Source organism: Penicillium coprophilum, assembly GCF_028826855.1.
Source record: "Penicillium coprophilum strain IBT 35676 chromosome Unknown utg000002l_segment0_segment1, whole genome shotgun sequence".
NCBI lineage: Eukaryota > Fungi > Ascomycota > Eurotiomycetes > Eurotiales > Aspergillaceae > Penicillium > Penicillium coprophilum.
The window spans coordinates 4,332,844-4,357,701 of NW_026622722.1; the positions used below are offsets into that span (position 1 = coordinate 4,332,844).

General features: G+C 47.1%; 11 protein-coding genes across 11 annotated transcripts; 8 read left to right on the forward strand and 3 right to left on the reverse strand.

The window, feature by feature from the left end:
* Positions 1-492: 492 nt before the first annotated feature.
* N7500_003676 (uncharacterized protein) lies at positions 493-1,519 on the forward strand (the record flags this gene model as incomplete). The annotated part of the gene is made up of 3 exons (XM_056674822.1): positions 493-495; positions 555-1,026; positions 1,095-1,519. 3 exons carry the CDS (start codon positions 493-495, stop codon positions 1,517-1,519), a joined length of 900 nt encoding a protein of 299 aa, XP_056535347.1.
* Positions 1,520-2,515: 996 nt separating this feature from the next.
* On the forward strand, positions 2,516-3,943 carry N7500_003677 (TBC domain-containing protein; the record flags this gene model as incomplete). Its single annotated transcript, XM_056674823.1, has 3 exons — positions 2,516-2,962; positions 3,019-3,770; positions 3,820-3,943. The coding sequence occupies 3 exons, from the start codon at positions 2,516-2,518 to the stop codon at positions 3,941-3,943; spliced, it is 1,323 nt and encodes a 440-aa protein (XP_056535348.1).
* A 558-nt stretch (positions 3,944-4,501) lies between these two features.
* Positions 4,502-5,236, forward strand: N7500_003678 (Cytochrome P450; the record flags this gene model as incomplete). The annotated part of the gene is made up of 1 exon (XM_056674824.1): positions 4,502-5,236. One exon carries the CDS (start codon positions 4,502-4,504, stop codon positions 5,234-5,236), a length of 735 nt encoding a protein of 244 aa, XP_056535349.1.
* Positions 5,237-6,101: 865 nt separating this feature from the next.
* N7500_003679 (RNA-binding protein) lies at positions 6,102-7,465 on the reverse strand (the record flags this gene model as incomplete). Its single annotated transcript, XM_056674825.1, has 4 exons — positions 6,102-6,873; positions 6,928-7,120; positions 7,173-7,329; positions 7,388-7,465. 4 exons carry the CDS (start codon positions 7,463-7,465, stop codon positions 6,102-6,104), a joined length of 1,200 nt encoding a protein of 399 aa, XP_056535350.1.
* A 2,359-nt stretch (positions 7,466-9,824) lies between these two features.
* On the reverse strand, positions 9,825-10,034 carry N7500_003680 (uncharacterized protein; the record flags this gene model as incomplete). Its single annotated transcript, XM_056674826.1, has 1 exon — positions 9,825-10,034. One exon carries the CDS (start codon positions 10,032-10,034, stop codon positions 9,825-9,827), a length of 210 nt encoding a protein of 69 aa, XP_056535351.1.
* Positions 10,035-10,942: 908 nt separating this feature from the next.
* N7500_003681 (6-phosphogluconolactonase) lies at positions 10,943-11,740 on the forward strand (the record flags this gene model as incomplete). The annotated part of the gene is made up of 1 exon (XM_056674827.1): positions 10,943-11,740. One exon carries the CDS (start codon positions 10,943-10,945, stop codon positions 11,738-11,740), a length of 798 nt encoding a protein of 265 aa, XP_056535352.1.
* Positions 11,741-12,780: 1,040 nt separating this feature from the next.
* N7500_003682 (uncharacterized protein) lies at positions 12,781-14,767 on the reverse strand (the record flags this gene model as incomplete). The annotated part of the gene is made up of 2 exons (XM_056674828.1): positions 12,781-13,020; positions 14,636-14,767. 2 exons carry the CDS (start codon positions 14,765-14,767, stop codon positions 12,781-12,783), a joined length of 372 nt encoding a protein of 123 aa, XP_056535353.1.
* A 617-nt stretch (positions 14,768-15,384) lies between these two features.
* Positions 15,385-15,606, forward strand: N7500_003683 (uncharacterized protein; the record flags this gene model as incomplete). Its single annotated transcript, XM_056674829.1, has 2 exons — positions 15,385-15,543; positions 15,577-15,606. The coding sequence occupies 2 exons, from the start codon at positions 15,385-15,387 to the stop codon at positions 15,604-15,606; spliced, it is 189 nt and encodes a 62-aa protein (XP_056535354.1).
* Positions 15,607-16,939: 1,333 nt separating this feature from the next.
* Positions 16,940-17,915, forward strand: N7500_003684 (uncharacterized protein; the record flags this gene model as incomplete). Its single annotated transcript, XM_056674830.1, has 2 exons — positions 16,940-17,766; positions 17,831-17,915. 2 exons carry the CDS (start codon positions 16,940-16,942, stop codon positions 17,913-17,915), a joined length of 912 nt encoding a protein of 303 aa, XP_056535355.1.
* Positions 17,916-18,666: 751 nt separating this feature from the next.
* On the forward strand, positions 18,667-20,372 carry N7500_003685 (uncharacterized protein; the record flags this gene model as incomplete). Its single annotated transcript, XM_056674831.1, has 2 exons — positions 18,667-18,714; positions 18,822-20,372. 2 exons carry the CDS (start codon positions 18,667-18,669, stop codon positions 20,370-20,372), a joined length of 1,599 nt encoding a protein of 532 aa, XP_056535356.1.
* Positions 20,373-20,926: 554 nt separating this feature from the next.
* N7500_003686 (WD repeat-containing protein) lies at positions 20,927-24,377 on the forward strand (the record flags this gene model as incomplete). The annotated part of the gene is made up of 5 exons (XM_056674832.1): positions 20,927-21,084; positions 21,180-23,833; positions 23,883-24,139; positions 24,194-24,316; positions 24,369-24,377. 5 exons carry the CDS (start codon positions 20,927-20,929, stop codon positions 24,375-24,377), a joined length of 3,201 nt encoding a protein of 1,066 aa, XP_056535357.1.
* Positions 24,378-24,858: the final 481 nt, after the last annotated feature.

The window sequence follows — 24,858 nt, forward strand, 5'->3', positions numbered from 1 at the left end:
AATCCCGCCGAACTTCATGATACCTTTTAGGAGTCTTTTGGTAGTGTTGCTAGTAGATCAGTCATGTATTCTTTAGATTTCATTTTGTAGGCATTTTCTTCTATTTGTGCAAGAAGAGGAAGCATAAGCTGTGCATACTTTTCTATGTGCAATCAAAGGTATCAGTGAGGTGAAGACTTCGGGAGTATGCTTTCCCATAGGTCTATACATACTTCAAAGTCATGCAACCCCCAGTAAGCCACTTCTAGCTAGGTACAATCTATGGACGTTGCACACCTACTTTGCAAGGTTAAGCTTCAGAATCTTAAAATAAAGTAGACAATACACAGACAAAAAGGTGTTCGTATATAGATTGCATGGGGCGGTGGAAAGGGCGGTGGCAGAATCATGTTGTTGTGCCAGCCCGAGGCTTGTTTACATCTGCGCATCGATAAGCAAACCTTCGTCATAGCTGTTTACAATTCATAATTCAGCTCACACACGATTTTTACTATGGTAAGTGAGGTCTTCTGAGAGATGATATATCTATTTGAGACTAATCAACAATGATATAGGCCAACAACCCCACATTCAAACCATCGCCGTTATCCTTTGGGTCACCGAGGGCATCTCCGTTCCGGCGCCCGTCTACCCCAAACTCCCCGCCCTCGGCCACTCGCACAGCAGGAACACCGGGGAGCTCTCCCAGTCGGGCATATACACCTATGGTTTCTCCCAGCAAGCTCAATCAATCATATACAGTAGAAGACGGCGAATCGCGATCTTCGAAGAGCGAGCGGCCAATTCCCCAGCCGAACTTTGGCAGAGAGCTCTCTCCTTCCCCAACGAAGGGAGCACGGTCGCCAGGCAGCTCATCTTCAATTCTTGGGACAAGGAGGAGTGGCTTTACAGGCCCATCTAGCGATGCGGCTGGCAAGCTATCTGCGCAACAAGTGAGGGAGATCAGAGAAGCTTTCCAGGTTCTCGACCGGGATAATGACGGCCTTGTGGACAAAGACGATGTGATTGATGTGCTGACAACTTTGGGTAGGAAGAAATCTATCTATCTATTTTTTTTTACTTAGCATGAGGAACTAACCTAAGTATTCCAACAGGCCAAGACTCGTCTTCCTCCACGCTCTCGCGCTTCTTCCCACCAGGATCAAGCCAAACTATGAACTTTCCAACTTTCTTGAATACACTTTCCGAGCTGATGGCAGCAATGTCGCCTTCCCAGGAGCTTCTCAATGCTCTTGCGGCATTTGATGACGAGGACAACGGGCAAATCGACGTCGCTGAATTACGTGATGCTCTACTACATACCTCCCCAGAAGATGGAGAAGAACGATTGACTGAAAGACAGATTGATGAGGTCTTCAATGGGTTTATAGGACGCCCAGCATTTATAGGTCGGGGAACAAAGTCAGGCGGGATGGGTAAAAAGGGCGAGGTTTTCCAGTATCATGACTTTGTGCGCAGTGTGATGGGTGGAGAGAATGGAAATAATGCGAAACATGAAGGAGATGCAGCACATGTATGAATTGTATTATGAATATGGGTTTCAATTGAGTCGGCGTTACGGGGTTGCGTCTAACGTTTTGGCAGTTGACAGATTCCAAGGCTGTAGAAGCAAAGGTCAGACTATTTCACTTTTGTCATGAATGATCATGTACCATTAATTATTCAATCACAAATGGATATTGTTGCTAAAGCAGTACACTGTGTCCGACAAAATTTTAACAGAGATTAATGGAAACCGTCAGCTCTAGGCTTGTGGCTTATAGAACTGTGACGTGAAGTATTGGACTAAAACATTCCTATCGGGACAGCCTCGCAGTTACCACACTCATTTTCGAGAATCGAAGCATGGATTCGTCCCTGTGAATACGAAAATTTGATATGTTAGAATAAATGACAAGCTTTCAATAGTCTCCGGTAAGAACTGATATCAGAAGTTATACATAATAAAGTCGCTTGCCTAGAGTATGCTTTTCCCGCGTTTTTCTGCTGTCTAGAATAGACTGGAAAAGGAAAAACTAGTAACTTAAGGACATCTGGAAAAAAAACCGGGAAGCCCGCCGAGAAAGCTATTGAAAAGACTGGTAAAAAGACATCATAGGGCCGCACAAGCGGCCGCCTATACTTGTGATCGATATGTTATACTACATAGCCCTCCCGTAATCCAGATCCTCTCTTCGTAGCATGGATTTCAACGTCAGTGTCTACTTACACTATTTATGTAGCCCACAGGATACAAGAAGGGACAGAGTAGTCGTAGCCATCCATTTTTTTTTTTTTTTTTTGCTTCCAAAATACGTGGGAAAGACTACCAAATACCTAGGCATGGCAAGAACGCGAGAGCTACTCTATGTAAATGGTAAAGGTGGAAGTATACCGAGACAACGCCTTCCGCATTCCATCGGCAGAAAAGCTCCAGCCACCGCGATCTGATACACCCCGTCTACTGCACTCATTATACTTCGTTTCCCAAAGATGTTTGTCCGTGGCCCTCCAATGCAGACTTGATTGCAGAAATATGGCCAAACCTCAGCCCTTCTGGGCTCTCGGTGGGCCGGGCCCCGATGCGCCCGCATCGCCGCGAACCATGCGAACCCTCCGAAAGATACAATCCCACCAAGTGCTGTCAACCTCTAGCGCGCTCATTGCCCAGACCCAGGCCTCTGACAAAGCTGACTCTCGCGAAGCTGGCCTTGGATCTGCAACTCCTGGCGCCACAACTCGAGCACGCGCACATCGCCGAGCTCGATCAAATAGCGACGCGGCTTCTCGTGAAGCTGCAGCAACACCACCTACGTCTCATAGACGACCCGCGCGGAAAACAGGGTCTGGAATTGGGGTCAAGCGCTCGCTTCTGGAGAGCTTTTTGCGCGACGGACCGCAAACTTCAAATCCTCAGGAGGGACTGAAAGAGCTTAAATACCTCGTTCTATCCAGCAGAGTGGACGCTGATGGCGATGGCATGGTGAGGAGTACGCAGTCTGTTTTGCAAGAGTAATGTCTAACACTTTTCGATGATAGTCGCCATACCGAATCTATCTCTGGTTGGTCCTCCTCGACGTTCCTCCTATGCCCACCGATGACTACCTTGCTCTTATCCACCGCGGTCGTTCTCCCGCCTACGCCAAAATTCGCAATGATACCTTCCGCACATTAGCCACAGACCCTCTATTTAAACGCCGAGTCACAGAAGCAAGCTTGATTCGACTCCTCAATGCCGTGGCATGGAAACTCCACGATTCCAGACCAAAACCCCGGTCTCGACCCTCGTCATCCCGGCGCCGTGAGATGGAGTTTAATGCGCCACCCAGCATTGCAGAGGAGTCCCCCTTTGGTGGGGAGCTTGAGAAGGTTCCCAATAGCGATACAAGTGATTCGGCTATGTACGTCCAAGGCATGAATGTCTTGTGTGCGCCATTCCTCTATGCTGCCCGTAGCGAGGTGGAAGCCTTCGCTCTGTTTCATTACTTTGTCACACGTGAGTGTCCAGGGTATATCCGTGGTGCTATGGATGGAGTCCACAAGGGTCTTCGTTTGGTTGATCGATGCCTTGAGATCGTGGAGCCCAAGCTTGCCACGTATCTATTCTCTAAGGGCATGCATGCCGAGCTGTACGCATTCCCATCAGTGTTAACTTTGTGCGCTTGTACACCTCCATTGCCAGAAGTGTTGCATCTGTGGGATTTCTTATTTGCATATGGGGCACATTTGAACATTTTGTGTATTGTCGCCCAGCTAATTCGTATGCGTGATTTGATTTTTGAGAGCCCAAGGTAAGTTCAGCCTGTTAAATTACTTCAACAAAAGCTAACCCTACTATAGCCCAAACAAAATTCTCCGCTCATTCCCTCCCCTTGACGCAAAGGAGATCATTGCTTTGACTGTTCTCCTTGTCCGTAAGATCCCAGAGGACCTTTACGCAGAGATGATTAGCCATGCAAAATAGACATGGCTTGAGCTCACTGAGACGCTCTCACGGGAAAAGAAATAAATGACATATTACCTGGGTTCCATAGCGGCGTTTTGATATTGATCGTAATGATTCGGTAATGGTGACTTTGGATGGGATATGAGACTTACATTGACGAACACCCAAGATAACACGCTTGTTTGAATGAATTGATGATTGTACACAAATATTAGTTTCTGAGAACGCACTTCAGTTGAGAGATGATCCCTTTTGGAATTATAGTGCTTTTCCCTGAAACTTGCTGCTTGTTCGTCTGTTAAAGGGACAAACCCATACTTTTCTTCAGTTCCTGAAACAACAAACATTGTTTGCTACTGACTTTTCATTCCTATCATCACATAGGCGGAACGTAGCATTGGTTTGTACACTTCCAACATTGTTTCCCACAAACCAAAAGACAAAAGACGATCAACACAAGAGCAAAAAAGGCCATCTTCTTTATTGACGATACATGATTCAGAATCTTTATCATCTGCATAATAAGTATGACCTTGCAATCGGTCACCAATCTCTCAATATATCCTCATAGGAATAATGTCGGCCCTAGCACCGTCCGTTGCTCTCGGCATATCCATTTTCCTAGTAGCCCTATGGATCAAGTCTCACCAACCCCATTCTACGTCAAATGACCCAGCAATATGCCGCCAAATCATTGCCCGTGCGTTGAGATCCAAAGAAAATCAGTCCAATATTCTGTCAGCACATGAAGCGAAAGTGATAGCCAACCTACATCTCCCAATCGCCTTCGGAATCGCCTTCACTGGCGCAGACAGTATCTACGCCAGCATGTTCGTCGAGAAATTGAACCCACTGATCAACCTATCAACGGAGCAGTGGTACAATGTATCCGAGTTCGCAAGAGTAACGATCAACCACTGGACCGAGCATGGTTTTCCAGGTGTGGATGTCAGTTCCAGCAACAGTAGTCTCAAAGAACGGAAGAAAGCCCACGGCACTAAGATCGGCCTCGACTGCAATCGGATAAACGTCGCCAGCCTAGCACAAATACTTTCACTGAAGCTCGTGCTATGGCAAATATTCGATGAAAAGTCTCAAGACTGGGCATGCGATGAGAATCTACTAAACCTAGCCCAGTCTATCAATCGAGCCTGGATATCATACAAGTTGATACCTGCCGAAAACAATATCTCCAGATTCGAAGGAGATGTATTGCGCCAGACTTCATTGGCTATCATCTTCGGGAAACACGATCGTCCAGAGAATAACCCGCTGAACCTCATCCTGCCTTCATTTAAAACCATGTGGTGACTTGTTCTGAGAGCGTTCTTGGAGATTAGATTCGCGAGTGGGAAAGACATACCTGCGTGGCGGAAGACTATGATTGCTTTTGCTTCTCGACCCACCAAATCCTAATTCGACGCGGGCTTGGAATCATCCTCCAGTCAATCAAGTCCCCAATCTAGCGCTGATCCTGGTATAGGTACTAAGCACGGGTCTCTCAGAGTTCACCCAGTGCAAACTCCATAGTCCGTCAGGCATGTACATCGAGCGTATCAGTGGGACCAGGACGCGGGCACATCTTGTGAAATCAAGTCTGCTGATATCGAGGGATGCCATCTGAGATCTGATATCTGGGGGTCTGATGCAGGGCGATTCAACCCGAGTCGTTGGTCTGCTCTTAGGCCAGCGCAGGGATCTGCCTTTATGCCGTTCGGATGTCCTCCTTTTGAATGTCCCGCTAAGCCGACTTTCGGGCCGAGAATGATTGGAGTCTTGGTTGGGTCTTTGTTAGCGGCGTTGGAAGACGAAGATGAACTGAGGACTTGGTTTTTGGATTGCGAGGATGGGAATGTACTAGATCATATTACGTTTGGGAAGAGATTGTGTCCGCATAGGAATGCCCACACAGATTTGTATCTAGTGCGGTCTTTGGGATAAGAAAAAGTGAACAGAGATGCATATGGGAATTTCTTTCAAACACAACTGTATTTTACATCAACAAATATCGTTTATCCAAGGCTTTATAGTCAAAAGCTTCTATATGCCTAGGTACAGAATGATTTACATCGCAGCAATCAAGGAAACCACCGACATAGGCATAAAATGCAAAGCACGAGTATAACATATGTATGATTGAATGCCGACCCATCTCGAATAATACATGATAACTCTATCATGTAGGCGCAGAGATCGATAACATTTCAACAGACCTATTCAACCCAGACCCATCTATCACCAGAGGCTTACAAGCATTAGCAGCATTGGCCTCCGCAGTCATCTCATCAGCCCATGACTGACACATATCAACAGTACCTGGCACTGAGCCCGCAGTGTCCGACCCAGCACCACCCAACGCCCTATCACAGCTTACAGCCCGTGTAAGATGCGGCTCACGATCAACCTTCACCCTAATCCGCGACCCCATGAAATTCAGATTGTTGAACATCGTCACCGCGCACTGGGCCTCGTCTGCTGTTTGCATGTTGATCAAGCCGTAGAGCTGGGCATCACCGTCAATCGGGTCGGCGGTGACAATGCTACATTTCTGGACAGTGCCAGCTGTCTGCAGAAGGGTTTTAAGGTCGGCGCATGTCGTAGCCGGATTCAAGTTCTCGATGGTGATGGCTCGACGGTTTGGGTAGAAAGACGGGGAGTTGGGGTTTGTGCCTTTGCGAGATTCACGGTGGTAATGGTAGGTTTGAGGTGGGCTATCGTCGTTTGGGTGGTACATGTGTTGTGGAGGTGACATCTGATACCCTGGCATCATGTTCCAATGCGGCTCGTACATTGCGCCGTTCATTACTGGTGATGGGGGGTAATACTGCATCGGTGGTGCGTGTGGATCTGGCATCATCGGCATGAATGATTGCGGTGGCATTGGTATAGGTACCATCATGACGCCGTACTCTGGGTATGGATATGGTGGAGTGGGCGGATGGGAAGATCTGAGAGGGTTAGTTTGTTTTCTTATCTGATACTTGATAATGGGGTGGGCTCACTCTGGCGAGACGGGTGATGGGGGTATTGCCATGTTTCCATGTACTAATGGAGGCGTGGAGTGACCAGAGATGTAGCCTGTGGGCATCATTGGTGGACTTCTGGTAGGTCCGGCAATTGGCTTGGTGGGCGTACTGGTCCGTGAGAGTGTGACGACCAGACTCTGGCCGTCCCATCCGCTGGTTGAGAGTCGATCTATAACTGTGTTAGGGTGGGGTATTGGGAATTGCGGGATATAGATACATACGGTAGGTTCGCCAGGCCTCATCTTCATTTTTTACGATAATTTGGCCGAGGCCGGTGGGGAGTCCATGGCTATCGTCGTATACTACTGCCTGACGAATATGCAGTGCAGTCTGACGGACGAGATCCTTGAGTTCCTGCCAGCGGCAATGAGGTGGAATCTGGAATTCTTGTTAGTCTTTGAACGCATTTGACGTATACACTACATATCAAACTCACGCCTTGGATGAATACGACAAACTCATCATCCGACCTGCGTGATCTGGGACGACCTTTATCACGACCGGAAGGAGGCATGACTGAAGATATCTCAAAATAATATACCCCGGTATCTCAATGCCGAACGTGCGCTAGCCTAGACGTATGGATTTCACTGGAGAATCAATTTCGATGCTTGCAAAGATCCTAGTCCGTCGGCGTTGCGAAACAATCGGGCCCCGACTTGTCCGACCCGGTATTCAGTCGAGTCCAGAACTTGAGCAATTGTACTCTCTGTTAGAGGCTCATGTTAGCTCAGAATATATAAATATGGTGATATCTTTTGACTCCCACTCTGCTTGGACTGGAACGACCACAGGCGCGACATCACCAAGCATTAAGGTGCAATCTATGGAGAATCAAATCCCCCAAGCCTACCTTTTTTTTGCCTTGTCGGATAAATGCAAGGCAACGAATCAGTCTGACCGATAAACTGCAAAGAGAGATAAACCCCTCCACGAGCTAAATGACAGTCGAGCAGATTATAAAGCCCTGGAACCAAAAATCAAAGAGGAAGCGTCGAGGTTTCACAGAAATAGCTATGATGATATATGATATAGTCAATTTATTTTCTTAGGGCTAGTAATAATCTACGATAGTCCTATTCATGGCTTGCAAGTAGAAACCTGGGGACCCAGAATACTGCACCAAGTGGACGAATAGCGACGGCAGACGATCAGCAGTAGCCAGTCATATCAGAGAACAAGCAGCTTTCTTTCTCCTTCTGGCTGAGATATGTCATTTTTGCCATGAGTTCAGCTCTGCCAAATGCAATATAGGGTGGTTCTGCCGTCCCACCGGATATAGTTCCACTAAAGGGCATTGGGTGGCCCATACTAATGTATACACTCCCCCCCTTTATTAGGAATATTAAAACAAAACCCCTCCATTCAAGTACCGGGCATAGCCGTGCACAGGAGGCAAATCACCTCGAAAGCGCTTACCTTTTAATAAGGAGATGTAGTGTTACACCGCTAGATCCGAATCGGACATGCAGAATGGACATGCAGAATGGACATGCAGAATGGACATGCAAAGTGGACATGCAGAGTGGACATGTATCCATCACATTGGTTCTATTGTCAGATCGGGAGAGAAAAAGAGAGAAAAAGCAAAAGAATGGAGAAAGAAGATATTGAAAATCAAAAATTTAAGAACAGGGATCTCCGATCAGAGCGGGTCTCTAACATGAGCAGTCATACTTTGCAGTTATTGGTTTTTTTTTCTTTCCTCTTTTTTGGATCAATTACATCGACTATTGATTTAAGTACCTGCAGATAGTCGAAAGATAGGATTTTTCAAAAGCAAGAAGAGGCAAGTCCTTGGAATTCATTGCTCTACGGAGTAAATTCTTCATTCATCATGTGCACAATATAGCGTTTACCTCCCTAGATAGTCCTGCTCCCCCTAGCTACCTAGTCACACTGCAGGTCCCAGAAAGTCCACAGTCGGCGTTGCCGTCTCCAAAAAGGGATATGTGGAATACGCATGTACTCAAAGCCTATATATTGTACAGACGAGACCCGGAGAGGGGCAAGAACCATAATAAACATGGCACAGGGCATGTGCGACTGTGGAAGTATATCAAAAAGACAAATGACCATCCGCATAGGGTGTTCCATACATTTTGAGGAATGTATGATGAACTTGGTGTGAGACGAAGCTGTGCTATGACGATGCAAGACCAAAGCGCAGGTCTCCCGGGGAGGTCATATGGCCAATCTGGTCTTTGCGCATATCTATGGCCTCTTTGACTGGCGTGTGGGATGGAATGTTCTTAATTTATCTCACGGGCGGGGTTCAATTCCCCGGATGCCAAATGCAATTAGGATTACTAGCATTGTCTGGACTAAATATACTCTGCAGATATGTAGGCAATTCGAGTTTGTTATATTTCAGGTTCGTAATAGACATCGAGTGCTCGAGATAATATCAGGCCATTGAAAGAGAAGTTGCAATATGAGACATAAAAAGCATTGCTTATTAACTTGCAAGACTTCGAACCAGATTCTTCTAGGCCGACCGGGTAGAATGGGCCTCCCAAGCGAACGGAGTACTTCGGTCCGTGGTTCTTGCACCATCCCCGATATGTTTTCCTTCGGTGACCGACACCTCCATCCCATGGGAAATCGCCGAGATCAGTATCGGCGCAGCTCCCAAAGCTCATAGGGACTCTCGATCTCAGGTCCGGAGCGAAGCCGAATAGGAAAGTATCGAAGGGATGGGAGTTTGTATTCGGAAAGTCGCATCGTCGCGACCGGGGGGGGATTGATTTTTTGTTGGTTTGAAAGACGGTTTTTGATGTTGATCCAGTCAACCATTCGCTAGACTCCACCGATCCTCCGGTGTATTTGGGGTTGTGTTTGGTTTTGGTGATCGTTTCATAGCCGTAGACTGTTCATTCTCCGAAACCGACTTTGGCTGCGCAGCGGCCACAGTAGTAAGAGTTCATGCCGAATTGGACGATGCTGCTGCCTGATTGGCCTAGGCTGAGGGATTGTTGGCAACGGGAACATCGGACAATGTCGAGGGTTGGAGGAGAGGCCCCCGATGGACGGGCAACACCACCAGTCTGAGGTTGAGGAGTAATTTGTACTGGAGAGCTCATGTTGGAGAAACTGGAGAAATGTGAAGAGAGAAAGGGGGGCGATTGCATGTTTTTGAGTCCCTGTGATTTACCCCGGTTTATATGATGATACGACTTGATAAATAAGGAAAGGGATATGAAACAGGGAAAATCTATCGAAATTGTCTACCCAATACTTTTGTACCCTACTTATCCCTTCTCTGCCGATCATATGGGCTTACATCTGGGCTTACATCTGGGCTGTTTTGGGGCGCTCATTCCGAATTAACGTTGCTACCTAAACCCGGACATGCCGAGTAATTTGGCTCTTGGGATCGGGAATTTGGCGTTCTCTACTCCGTACTCCGTAGATCGTAGTTCGTAGTATATCTCTGATTGAATGGTCAGATAGTCTAGTATATGGGCTGAGAACCTTCGGAGGCCGGAAGGTCCCCCAAACCAGAATAGGAAACCCTCTCATGTACGTGTACGTAGGTGGACGCCTTGGGCTTAACGCTAATATCCCGAGATTTATATTTCCAAGACATATAATATCACCATAACATCACTATCTGTTAAAGAAGCTAGTAACTTGTCGGTAGATCCATACGTTTATATATGTTTAAATTCTGTGGATAAATTAGTTGAATTCCTGTTTCCGCTGTTTAATGATGAAAGAGGTCATTGTTTTTGAAGGACAGTACCCTGCTAGCTCCATTTAGGTCGAAAGTCGACGATAAGGTGTGGCAAACGGGTAAAACGGTTGGAAACACGAAATCTCCCTTACGATTTGCCCAGCCGACGTCATATTCCCTCTATCCGGGTTCTTTTTTCTTCGGGACTGTGTTGGTTATCGAGTCTAGACCTCTAGACAAAATCCCAGCGTTTAGATCTCCCGCCCAAAAAAATATCTCCTGCCCCTCATTTCTATCCCACCCACATATTCCACAATGGCCGGACATCCCAACCTCTACAGTTTCCCCACCTCCGACGCACTAGCTGCACAATTGCGAGGTTACGTCCTCCGTTGCCAGAACTCCGCTCTTTCCCGACACGGCACCTTCCGTCTCGCTGTCTCCGGTGGCTCTCTGCCAACCGTTCTCGCCAAAGCCCTCCTCGCCCCCAGCAATGGCTCTCCCGAAGACACCCCTCAATTCTCCAAGTGGCACATCTTCTTCGCCGATGAGCGCGCCGTACCGCTCGATCACGAAGACAGCAATTACCGCTTGCTGAATGACGAACTCGTCAGCAAGATCCCCGCCGATCTCGGCTCGCCTGTCGTCCACCCAATCGATGAGAAACACGTCGGGGATGACGACCCCCAGGAACTCGCAGATCTCTACCGAGAGGATCTGATGCGCGAGTTCGCAGCCAAGGATAGCGTCAAATTACCCATCTTCGATCTTATCCTCCTGGGCTGTGGTCCCGATGGTCACACCTGCTCCCTCTTCCCCGGTCATGCTTTGCTTCGTGAGAAGGATGCTTGGGTTGCGGCTGAGACAAACTCCCCCAAACCCCCGCCGAAGCGCATTACCCTTACCCTGCCGGTTGTTACCCACGCTGTCAGCATCGCCTTTGTTGCGACCGGTGCGGGCAAGAAGGAAATTATGAAGCAGATCTTTGATCTTGAGGAGGGCTCTAGTCTTCCTTCGGCTCTCGTTAACCAGGGTGCTGGTGAGAAGGTTAGCTGGTTCACAGATCACCCGGCAGTGGATGGTGTTGCATTCCCTCGTCGTGGGAGTCTCTGAGGGCTGCTACTTGCTAGATGGATAGATGGCTCTACTTTCTATTTCGCAAGCTTTGCCTTGTGTGGCATTGATTGCACTGGTTGTGATGAAAAGTGACGTTCTGCTTTGACCTGTTACTAGGACCGGTAGACCAAACTTAGTATAGAATTCTTATCCTTCCATCATGTTTGCCCATGAATGAGTACAAATTAGGCAATCTATTTCGTAGATATCTTCCACTCTCAAGAGAGTGTCACACTCGTTGTTCTTGACGTTATTTTTGAGTTTTCTAGCTGGAACAGTGCAAGTAGTCATCTAAACAAATCTGGAAACAATATGCATAAGCAACCGATAGTTCTCTGGGATATTGTAGGTGTTCCGGAGCCATGAAGTCTACTTACAATTTCTCCCTTTCTCCCCCGGGAGCAGGTAGCTTGCCATGATCAGATATCTAGAGAGACATCTAGAAAGACATAAGAGGGACATGTAGAAAGCTATCTAGAAGATATGACAACTTCCTGTCGATGACACCTATATTAGCAACATAATCATTTCGATCACTTCTCTTCCTCTTTTGCGTCACAGCTATCAAATACCCGATAAACGTCTGGTATAATTCTTATATGTATTTGATGGGAATGTCTGCTTCTCTCTCGCAGGCGTCCCCGAGCGTCCTCTCTCCTACCCCGACTTAACGATACCAAGAAGTCTAATAGCCTCCGAGTCGTATGCCACAGTGATACTTCATCAACGAGATTCAAATCACCGTCTGGTCTACTCCTTCTACATTAGAGCAAACTAGAGCAGCCAGATAACCAGTCTGCCAACATTTTTGATATCCAGTCCTCGATTACTGATTTCCCACCACTATCCGTTATGACATCGAAAAATCATTGACATTGATTCAATTGAGACTGTAATGACTGAGTATCACATATGTAATCCAATCCGTAGTTCGAATCCGGCTGATTCACCATCACCAGCTCGTACGGCCTTTCTTCTATAAAATATGATCAGTTTGGCCCCTTTGATACCAATACAGCTCAGTAGCTTACCTTCACCTAGGACTTGAAGCAATCCTTTCCACACTGGCATTGCTTGGTATCGGTATTGCAGAATCCATATTTATCGGGACAGCACTTTTGGGGGTCTGCAGCAGCACATTTCTTCGTAATGCACGCCCTCTTGTCTAGCTCAGCAGGCGATGCAGCCGTAAGCAGAGCGAGAGAGAGGACAAGAGCGATTGAGGCGGAGATGAACTTCATTTTGAGGAGGTCTTGGGTCTTGGTATGAAAGACTGACTTGAGATGAGAAATAATTTCTAGCAGGGAGACAGAAGGCTGTATTTATATAATTTTAACTGCTCACAAGTCTTTGATGAGGGGTATATATCACACTGTTGCTATACATAACCCTAACACTTTTATGTAATAAGAAGGCAACTGTACAATATACAAAAGATGGGATGTATGATCAGCATAAAGGTCCAATAGATTACTCTTGCGCTATTTAGCCAAGAACTAGCATCAAATCATTTACTCTATACTCCGTAGTGGGTGTGGAATTCCTTTTTCTTTCCCCAGGTTTGAAGGATTCTTCGTTAATGACTGATGCAGGGTTCATGTAGATCCTCCACATTTGGACTGATGGAGCGATTACGATGAGGCTATGTGGAGAGGAGGTCTGCTATAGGTTGCAACGATGTCGATCCTGTGTAGTGAGCCCCTTACATTATGCCAACTGTCCATTCATGAAAATATCCCTAAATTCTTTGATGTTTGCCAAGTTCAGCCTCCTGTGACACTCCAAAACTTAAGCACGGGGATTTTTAGACCCGGGCAGCTCAGAATGAAGTTGATATTCAAGGGTTACATCGCATACGTCTTGATTCGTTTCAATTCAATCGCATCTACATAGAGCAATACAATATTATCAGGCTTTAAATGTTGACGATAACTGCTAAAGGTACTAGCCGTGAATTGTAAGATTTCAGCCACTGGGAATTAGAATCCTTACCCATAGGTCGGGGATCTGTCCGTGATTATATGTACCCAAGACTTTGGACTTTACATAAAGCATTTCCAAGGTTGCTTGGCGGCTGAGATGTGTGGCCTAATAAGGGTCCTATCTAGGATGGGGCCAAGAATGTCCACGAATTCGAGTCAGAAGGTCGAAGATCCATGGATGGTGATCACATATTTGATATCGTATTACCTTGTACGGGTATCATTAAACGTCAAATAGAAGGAGACATTGGAAACTTCACTGCCATACAGGACCCGAAGCCTTATCGAACTATTTTAAGGTTCATTCACCGGAGTCGTGGATAGATAAGTACCAATGCAAAGTGTACATGTACATATGCCAAGGACTCAGTTTTGGGTGTGAGCTGTCGTTGCCCTAACTATTTCAGTTGGGGCGTTCAGCCGCGTAGGAAAGGCGTGTCGATCTCCCGTTTCTATCCGGCCCGCACAAACCCATGCGTAACCTCATCTTTTCTTTAAAGAATAGTGTAGCTTGATGGCCTCCTTGATAGGTTCGCAAGTAGGAATGTGAAGCAAGCTGGTTTCTAAAGGATGAAAGGAGATATCTGTATTGAATGCAGAGAATTTGAAATAATCTAGACAAGAAGCGTGAACGCCCATCATTTAACCGCCAAGTACAAACAACTTGATCCCGGTCAAATACACAAGGATGACACCAATTATAGTCTGGCCCCATACTCCCCATAGAGTAGAGTTGATTGGCCAAGCCACAATCAGAATGACACCCGTCTGGCCGTGAACGTTGTACTGTCCCCTTTCTCTATGACATTTTGCGGCTCCTATTGGTTGGCGCATTTTTGTAGACAATAGTCGCTGCTCTGTAATTGATATGATTAGCCGGAACTTGAAGTTGTAGAAGCCAATTACTCACTCCGCCATCGATCTTGCAGAGTGTATAGCAGTTGTTGGTCTGAACAGAAGCTGGTGAGTCTTTTTCAGCTTCCATAGGTGAGGCAAAGGCTAGCCCAATGAAGGTTGCAAGGGCCAAAACAGAAAAACGCATTTTGAAAAGGCTTTTGGGACGGATAGTTGGTATTTCTGGTGGAGAAGCGAAGATTGGTTGAATTATATCGGGGGCGAAATATCTGCTTCTTATATTTGGTTGTACCTTGTTGATATCAGTTGGTCAATCCATCTCCATTCGCTAGGTGCTTTAAGTTTAGCCCCACGACCTCACACATGCAGGCTTATGTACATATTTTCTTCATGTAGGGATGATCCTCACAGGCGCTCACTCGTATTCCAAAATTTCAGGGATCAGCACAAACATTCTACCGTTCAAAAAGACCTGCACATTTCTATAAGCCGTTCTTTCTTGGCTCGCACAAATCTGGCTCCTGCAATGTAACCTCGGATTGCGAACCAATAAGACATAGGTCTGACACACGAGGCCAGGTGTTTCGTTCTAATGATCTGCAATCTGCTTCTCATAGTAGGAAAATAGTCAAGAGGGTACTCAATACTTACGCATACACCGACCTTCTAAGCGGGGTTAGGGCTACTTGGCAAGGATCTGTCAGTTCTATATAAAGACACTCATAGAATGACACTTCCTCAATACTGCATCTTAAAATCTCTCAACCAAACTCTGCACAACCTTCAGAACTCAGATCTAAAACCATGAAACTTTTCATTGTTCTATTTGCCCTAGCTGCCTTCGCAATGGCCGAGGCTGGTGGGACTCTGGAAGCGAGAGCTGGGTGTTCCCAGAAGGGACAATTCTGCAACGATGGCACATTCCTGTGCTGTCGGGGACAAGGAAAATGTAGTGGAAATGTGGTAAGTCTACATCCGCTCTTTTTCTGGAAACAGATTTGGCCAAACATGATAGCAGATGGCTAAAAGTAAACATAGTGCAAATAAACCACCATCTACCGAGAGAGTACAGAGGTCGTCCCAGCTTATAGGATTCAATGTATTGGGCGCCAGGACTGATATGATTGGTCACTCTGGGATCCTCCGCGCAATGTGGTGTCGCTTCTAAACCACCATTGATGAAAATTTCCATCCGCAAGGAAAGCTCTCAGTTCAATGAGGATTTATCATGTCTTGCTAGCCTAGATTTCCACTCAATGTTGCCAGCTGGAGTTGGAAGTTTACTCATCGAACTGGGAATCTTATCATCTCAAACTCGATATCAATGAAACTTATATCTTATTTGGAGTAGACAGAGACAGTCGGATGACCTCTATCTGTAATAAATATACCACTTGTCTCGATCTAGAGAAGAGGGAAGATCCATCGTAACAACAAAGCGCAAGAATAACTTTTGAATGCATAATTTTGTATCATAACCTTGAATTGCAAGTAAGACAGAGCAGATATAATATTTTCCTGACCTTATATGCATATAAACCATGTTCCTGGTCTGATATATCGTTGGGACTTAAGAACACATCTCTCACGGACAGGGCTAATGTATTTAAGTCACCCATTCGCCAAAATCACCAGCAGCTGTGTCTATCTTGCCTAAGCTAGTTGACATCAAGTCGATTTTCAAATGAACACTTATAATAAGAATTTATTTGCAGATAACGTACCCCTCATCGTGAAATCTCTCTCAGACAAAGACCTCGAGCATCATTACAAGCGCATTCTCACAAAATCTACAGCAGTTTTAACGTATACATGAGCAACAAACAGTAAATGATCAAGTATGATGATCATGGCTGACAGACGAGCGCAGTCATTCCATAGATTTCTGAACAGTCTCCTGGCCCCGAAGCTCAATACAGAGATTCAATCCAACTCATATATGGCGATATGTTAGCAAATTCCCATTTTTAATTGCTCTACAGCCAGATCTGTACAGCCTTGTTAGATCTATAGGACTTCATATACTCGATATAGGTATAGCATGTCCAATGAGTAGATCTTCTGGCCAAAAGGAATTCTGTGCATCGAGCTCACCACCGCTATGTAAATAACCAAAGCAAACACCTAGCCATTCAATGACACCAGCTGTTAAAGCTTGGACGAAAGGGAACAAACCTTTCACAGCTAGACTCGCCTCCCACCATTTCAATTAGACATCGGTCTATTATTCGAACTTCACCTTCAACCTCAACTCTGGACAGCAACCATCCACAAATCTTCATTTTACTATTCCAAGAGATTCATCGAGTAAGTATAGCAACCAAATAAGCAAAATCTAGTATTAATAAGGTACGGCAGGATGGCGGAACACTTTGCGCGCAACTTTAGCCTCATGACTATGAAGCCGGATGGCGAGTTCGCAAGATCGTCCAACCCCAACTACAATAACTTCAACTCGAACCTTCGTACCAATGCTCTGCTGGTATCCATTGACTTTATGGACATAAAGCTCGATACTGGCATCATTGATTCAGCCCCCAACATCAATTTGATCGACTTGGATGCTCAGATCAAGGCCCCATGTGGTTTCTTTATCGACCCTGAAGACCGATGGGATGCCCCTCGTCCTGTACTTCCATCATATGTCGACCTCATCGACCTCTGGCCGGAAAATGCAGTTTTCAATTCGAACCACAACTCCTCTGCTCAGGCTGAGAGCGCCAATGCCACCGGCATGAGCCCAACCGACCTTATCGATTTGTGGTCGGACGCCGAGTCCAGTGCCCTCCGTCAGAAACAAGCTATCATTGGTATGAGACCAACGATTGATCTTGTTGATCTGTGGTCCGATACCCAGATTATTCCAGTGAACATGGAGCTTGTCGACTTCACTTTGCGCACTGAAGTCATGCGCCATACCGATTCTGACTCGTCTGGATGGCATACTACCACAGAAATTAACGACACATTTGACATGGACCCTGAGGATGTGGAGTACCTGGATTGGTTTGGATATGTTTGCCCACGCTATTCTTTCTCCGATCTTACTGAGACGAGCGATCTTACTGAGACGAGCTTGGATGAAGTCCTGGCTGTTGACTCTTGCTTCCTGCATACCTTGCATGCCACCAAGTGGACCTCCCAGTCGGGAGCCACAACTGCGATTTCCCTCGTCTCCGGGACTGAGTAAGTAATATGCCCCTAGATTTCACTAAATTGATGAGAACTAACACCTGCTGCGCTGTATTAGGAGCTCTTGGTCCCCTTCCTTTGCCACCGAGCTGATTGCCAGACTCGAGGCTCTCATCGAGGATGCCCACAGCGAGCTGTTTTGAAAACAGCTTGAGCAAAGACTCAGCTTTACAATAGAAACATTTCACACCACGATATCGATGGCAAGGGGGATCTGATGGGGAAGTGACGGAACAATGACGGGAAAGTGAGGATTGAGTCAACGTCAAGGAAGACTGCCTACAGGAGGTATGCGTGTCAACCTGCAAGTACAGATTCAATTCAATTTCATTTTCCGGCATACCCAAGCGATATGAGATTCGGTTCGTAGTTGTATTCTGTTTCGAATCACCCTAGACAGGAACGTAAAAGGGTCTAGAATGTTGTCGGATATATAATCTCAGCCTTCAGCAACTGATTTTCAGCGACTCTTTTAATTAGTTAGTATCTTCGAATTTTATTGATTTTTTTAGAAAATTGCCTTCAACACAATATATATTTCTACAGACTTGCGCTTCATGTGCTTCAAGAATCCCCCTGATGCACTGGCTCTAGTGTGTAGCATCATTAGAAAACTACCACAAACTTTCGCCCGGCAGGGTCTTTATGTATTTGGTTCTTTGTATCATTTCATTTTCTGGTGTTTTTTTTATAGCGATATGATTAATTGAAGATGCATTTTCACTGTCTATAGACTAGCCTGGAAGATCAGGATCGAAAATGGTACATAAATGGGGTGGGTAACTTTGGGGAAGATCGCACACCTCTCAGACTCTCCATCAACAACATTTGAACATTGAACCCATTTCATAAACCCAATGCATAATGCCACTCCTCTGATGACCTTGTACGATCATGCCCATCCCAACGCGTTCGGCTTCGCTGCGCGATCCCCGTAAACAAGTCAGTCCCCCGTTTGTTTACCCGTCAAACTCCCCACAGCTGTCGCATACCTGTGCCACCATTGCCGTGCCAACAATTACTCACAAAAGCCATGCTAATTATCAAAGACATCAAATATAGCACGGCCTACAACAAAATCATCGGCTCCACTACCTCCCACGACCAGCCCGAGCAATGACTCTACGCACGAGACGAATAAAAAGCAGCGCTCGCCATCCAATCCCTCGCCGGTCGAGGGTGTGCCACCGAAAGACAATGGAGTCAGTGCCCGAGGAAGAACCCTACTGCCCCAACGCAGGAATACTGTCCAAGACAACGGTCGGGGAACTGGCTATGGACGTATCCAGCCTCCTAGCAGCAAGCCGAAACCACGCGGAGACCTGTCACCAACTAGACAGCGAGAGATATCACCGCCTAAAAAGCAATCACCGACGGATTCTACAGCAATGAAGACAGGGGCTCCACTGAGCCGTCGCCAAAGCATTATGCGACCTGGTGCGTTGAAGATGCCGTCAGCGAAGACTACGGTCCCTTCATCAAAGGGCTCCGCGCCATCGTTCGCGCCGCCCTCACCCCGGAAAGCGACAGGAAGGCGGTCCCCAGTTCAACCTCCTACAATCAGAAGACCCCCTTCACCCAAGAAAACAGAAATGCTTCCCCCACCACGCCCCACACGGTCCGCCTCTTTGAGGCAACCTATCAGCACCGGCAAGAGACCGCCGGTGGAGGCCAAAAGCCATGTGCAACATAGGAGTCAGTTCACACAGAGTACAAAACAAGCTGAAACAACCCCAGTGACCGCCCAACGTGCACGGGCACTATCAAACTACCAACGACCGCCGTCCCCTAAGAAATTCTCCAAACCTCCAACACCTACCCCTGGAGTCGAACCTCAGTCTGGGAATCTGTTGATCCCTTCGTCATGGCCAGATATTGCAGCACTACAGACGGAGCTTCTCCAGCTCAGCCTTTTCCATTCCAACTCATTACAGAGGCATGCGGAATGGAAATCCGATTCTGAGTCATGTCTGCGCAAAAAGTACGACGGTGTCGCTAGCCAATATCGCTTGGTACTGGCAGATGAAAGGCAGCGGCAGTGTCACTTGAATGTGCAGGCCCTGGGGCTATGGCTTTCCAATTGCCGCCAACATCGCGGTCCGCATGATTTCTCCGAGCAGATTCAGATTTTATCACGGGTTCTACAAGACGTTTCGGATATGACTGCTGACAGCAGGGGTGCACAGTACTCCCAGGCTGTCAAATCATTTGAAGACTGGCTTTACCACGCAGAGCTTATTCGCCATGATCGTGGACCGACATCTCTTGATGTTTGCGCCTTCATTGACCCCCTGGGGCGGAGCTGGAAAGAATCATTGCATAAATTAAATGTGAGGCTGGAACTCTGTGCACGCGAATTACAAGTCCTTGATATTCTCGGCTTCGGACAAGTGGAGCGTCTAGAACAGTCTGCTCTTGCTAGAGTGGCCAAAAACCTGGCTGAATTGATACAGCTAATGATGCAAGAGATTCGTGCCATGCAGAAATTGGAGGCAGAAGTAGTGCGCTCAGAAAGAGATGCTGTCAGCCTTCTCGCGATGCAGTTCGCAGGCTCTGTAACGGAAACGAAAGCACCCCGAGTTGGGGCATGGAGAAGCTAATTCGCGAACATATGTTTTATTTGAATACATGAATACTTATGGCGGAATCTCAAGCAACTGTAGATAGAGACACATATTATGTTGAACTAAAAACGATATGAAGTGCGTGAATAGATTTGGGGGAAATGAGTGGTGATAGTACTTCGCCCCAAGTACTTGGCCGCCAGCATAAGCTGATGTGGTACCTGATCCGAGGTAGCTAGATGAGTCAGCCAGTATCATCTCAATCTGACTTCAGGAGGGGATGGTCCAGATCCTGGAGTATTGCAAATGCGCTCCTTTCTTGTACATTGATCTTTCTCTCTTTCACTTCACTCCTACTTGTCTCTTTGTACATTATACGGTGTACAAATATCTCATGAGTTGCTTTATCCGGGGTGATGAAAAAGCCATCTCTCTTCTCTCTTCTTGACGTCATCCACGGCAGCTTCCGTTTTGACAGATAAAAGTCATCCGCAAAGGGACAGTATCCACTTGCCCAGTGCCTTTCGAGATGACCGCCGACCGTACCTAGCGAAGGATCTTAACTTTGTCGCCCATTTGATCCAGTGATCATGAGAGACTCGATCTACGACCGCCTTTGGCGTCGGGAATGCGGGGACTCGTTGCGGCATGCTGGAATTCGGGGAATTTATGGATCCAAGGAATGGATCAATGATCTTGACATTGTGAATGAACTCGGTGGGCATACTGGATGTGTCAATGCTCTCAGGTACGTTTATAGCTGCATATATTGAATTATCTGGGTTTCTTGAGTGGCAAACACTTCCGCCATCTCTGATGCTTATCATGCTAACGGTCTCGCAGTTGGTCAAGTTCAGGGCGTCTTTTAGCGTCCGGCTCCGATGATAAGCACCTCAATATCTATTCATACCAACCCGACTCCTCCAATGCCCCATTCGCGCTCAACACAACCGTTTTCACCGGCCACAGAGCCAACATCTTCTCCGTGAAGTTTATGCCGCACTCGAATGATGGGACTCTGGTTACATGCGCAGGCGACTCGCAGGTTCGCGTCTTCGATATCGAATACTCAGCTGGGAGCAGAAATGATGCCGCCACCTCTGCATTTGCGGCTTCCACTCGGAGGCGCCGTTTCAATGAGTTCTTCAGTAGCACGCGGTATCTCAGTGACGGTAATACCAACGCCAGAGTGTATCGGAGTCATTCCGATCGCGTGAAACGCATTGTCACCGAATCCTCCCCGTTCCTCTTTCTCACTTGTTCTGAGGATGGTGAGGTCCGCCAGTGGGATCTGCGACTACCTTCTAGTGCATACCCTCCACCACGAGGTGGTCAGGGCTTCATGGCACAGGTTTCGGAACATGATGACTCTAATGTTCCGCCACCTTTGATCTCCTACAAACAATACAGCCTGGACCTCAATACAATTTCTTGCTCGCCAAGTCAGCCACACTATATTGCCTTGGGTGGTGCACATGTCCACTGCTTCTTGCATGATAGGCGGATGCTTGGCCAGGACACTTCCACTGCAAGGGGCAGCAGGTCTACCCCAAGCGTTGGTAGCTCTGCTGATGAAGAAATGGGCAAAGCGACGCGATGCGTGCGAAGATTCGCACCGGGCGGCAAACACCACATGAAGTATATTGATGACGGACACATTACTGCTTGTAAAATCAGTGATGCAAACCCCAATGAGATTGTGGTTAGCTGGTCTGGGGATTACATCTACAGTTTCGACTTAATCCGCAGCCCCGATGCCCGAGAGACCCAGACGGGCGCTAAATCGACCATCAAAAGCAAGAATAGGCGGGCTCGTCGCAGTTCAAGGAGCCGAAAGCGCAAGAAGCCCGAGACTCCTTCATCGCAGGGAAGCGGTGGTCGACACCAGTCTCGTCTTCGCTCAGCAGAGCCGGATACTGTTCGGATTCAATATGAGAATGGCGAGGCAGAGGATATTCCATTCCCCACAGTCTCAGACAGTGATATAGGCACCAGTCCCGAGTATTTGCTCGAGCAGGCTCGGTACTCTGTGCTAAATGATGCCCAGCGATTGAGCATGCAGATCGCAAAAGGGTTGGTTAAACTTCGAAAGACCCTGTTTTCACTAGAAACGACAGTTCGGGAGGTCGCAGGATCCGAAGACGCAGGACCCGAATTGTACTCCAGATCTTTTGCATCAGCCATAGAGATTGCGTCTACGCTTCTACCACAAATGGGCGATGTCATGCGCGAATGGAGTTATCCTATGAACCCATCACAGGAGACTGTTAATTTCCAGCAATCACTTCGTCGCAATCGCCAAGCGTCGTGGAGATTTGTCCAAGCCGCTGGCACACTTGCTCATGCGTTGGCAGATCAACGGCAAGGTCCGGAAGATTCAAACTTCGAGATGATTAAGCCTGCGCCGGGCGAAGATGACCCCATTGACCCAGCATCGCAGTTTGGCTATGAATTCCTCCGAGCAATTCTTCTCTGGCTGCAGGGCGGCAGGCAGCGTCTTCTAGAGGGATTCCAACGCCACAATGCTCCTCGACGATTACATAGCCGTTTCCCAATCCCAGATGAATCCGATGAGGACGCCATTGAAACAATCTTAGTGCCCTACATCATGGAAATGGCTCGCGACACTCCGATTGTGAATGTGGATGCCAACCGATTTGAGCATGACAGTACGCGTATCCTGTTTCAAACCCAACGGGCTGCCGTGACAGCATTTGGGAACGCTGTTAAACTGCCCTTGGAAGATCTCGGGGGCTCAGCTGCTAGGTTCGACAGGGGTCGTGTTTCTAATACTTCCTCACAGATTCGCTCTCTCGACCGTGCCTCTGCGAAGAGGTTCTGGGTTTTGCGAGTAGGTAGGGGAATTTTGATGGATGCCGGTAGGGACGTGAATTACAAATTTGTCAACGATGCTTTCGGCGGACTTCACGCCATAATGGACGAATCTGAGAGTGACTCGGATGAAGAGAGAAACCAAACTGATATCGATCCCAACGAGGAAGAAGAAAGAATCCGCCGCATTGAAATCATCAGGGGTGGTGGTTCTGTTCCCAGACAGGATACCCCCCGGCCTGAAAGTTCTCGAGAGTCTGCAACATCTTTGAATAATGGCAACGTTGACGCAGATGAGGATGAGGGCGATGGTAGTCAAGCAGAAGAGCCAACCGATGATGAAGATCTTGATGGCTGGCCCATGGATTCATCTGACGACGAAGATGACGAGGGGTCTGATTCCGATGACATTATCTCCCGGAGATATGCCATTCGCAAGGCACAGCATAAAAATCTCGAGCGCAATGTTCCATGCGTACCTCACATGCGAAGCTATCGCGGCCACTGCAACGTCAAGACCGTCAAGGATGTCAACTATTTCGGACTGAATGATGAGTATGTTGTCAGCGGTTGTGACTCTGGTAATCTATTTATCTGGGACCGCAAAACATCGAATCTGGTCAACATCCTAGAAGGTGATAGTGAGGTTGTCAATGTTGTTCAAGGTAATTACCGTTATTTGTTAGAAAGACAAAAGCTAACATTGTGGTTTAGGCCACCCCTATGAACCCATGATCGCCGCATCGGGAATTGACAAGACCATCAAAATCTTTTCGCCAGACCAGAATGCTCAAGAAGATGCCCGTAATGGTGTGAACATCCTAGACCCCGACAATCCATCCAACCAGCTTGGTCGAACCCTCTCCAGAATCGGTGGTCTCGAGAGCCGGAAGCGAATCCATGAAAGCTACCGCATCATGAGCCAAAACGATGTTGAGCGTCGTGGCGGTATGAACGAGGCACACATCACTGTACATATGCCCCTGGATCGTTGTTTAGCTCTTTTTGCTGACTAGTATATAAAGCGGAGTATGCTCGAGCGCCTGGCTACCAACCTGAGGGGTGGACATGGTGGCCTTGGGGTTGGAATCGATGATATTGGTTCTCCTGGCGAACACCGAACTATTGTTATCGATGATAATTGTTCAGTATGTCTGGACTTCTCGTTTATCTTTGGAAATGATACTAATTTTTCGATAGGTGATGTAAAGGATGAACAGGCGGAGGTTCGGATATCTCCAGAGCTGCACAGTATCGAAGATCAGTGTTCCATAGCTACACACATTTATCCTTATCGCAACGCACACTTTTTTATTCAGGAAGGTGCTCTTTTCCCATTAAGTGGCACCTTCCCTGTATATATCTATATTTATATAATTACCTTCTTTATAGAAGTCAAACACTTCCACCTCCAGCCCCCCAACCACAACCTATCACATCATCTCTTGACGCAACACCGATTCTTATATTTTCCAATATATCTTGCAAAAAGAGTTCCCCCATCTGCGACACCTAAGAGACTCTAGTTCTCATTCAAACGGCAATGGGGCTAAAGGAGAGCCAGCCCTTCCTGGCCATACCAGATCTACAGTGGGGTAGGAGGTCGCGATATCAGAGACAGAAGCGAAGTTGCATCGACATGTGGACTCATAGCCTGGCACCCAAGGGTACATTTGAAGTGCTATAACAG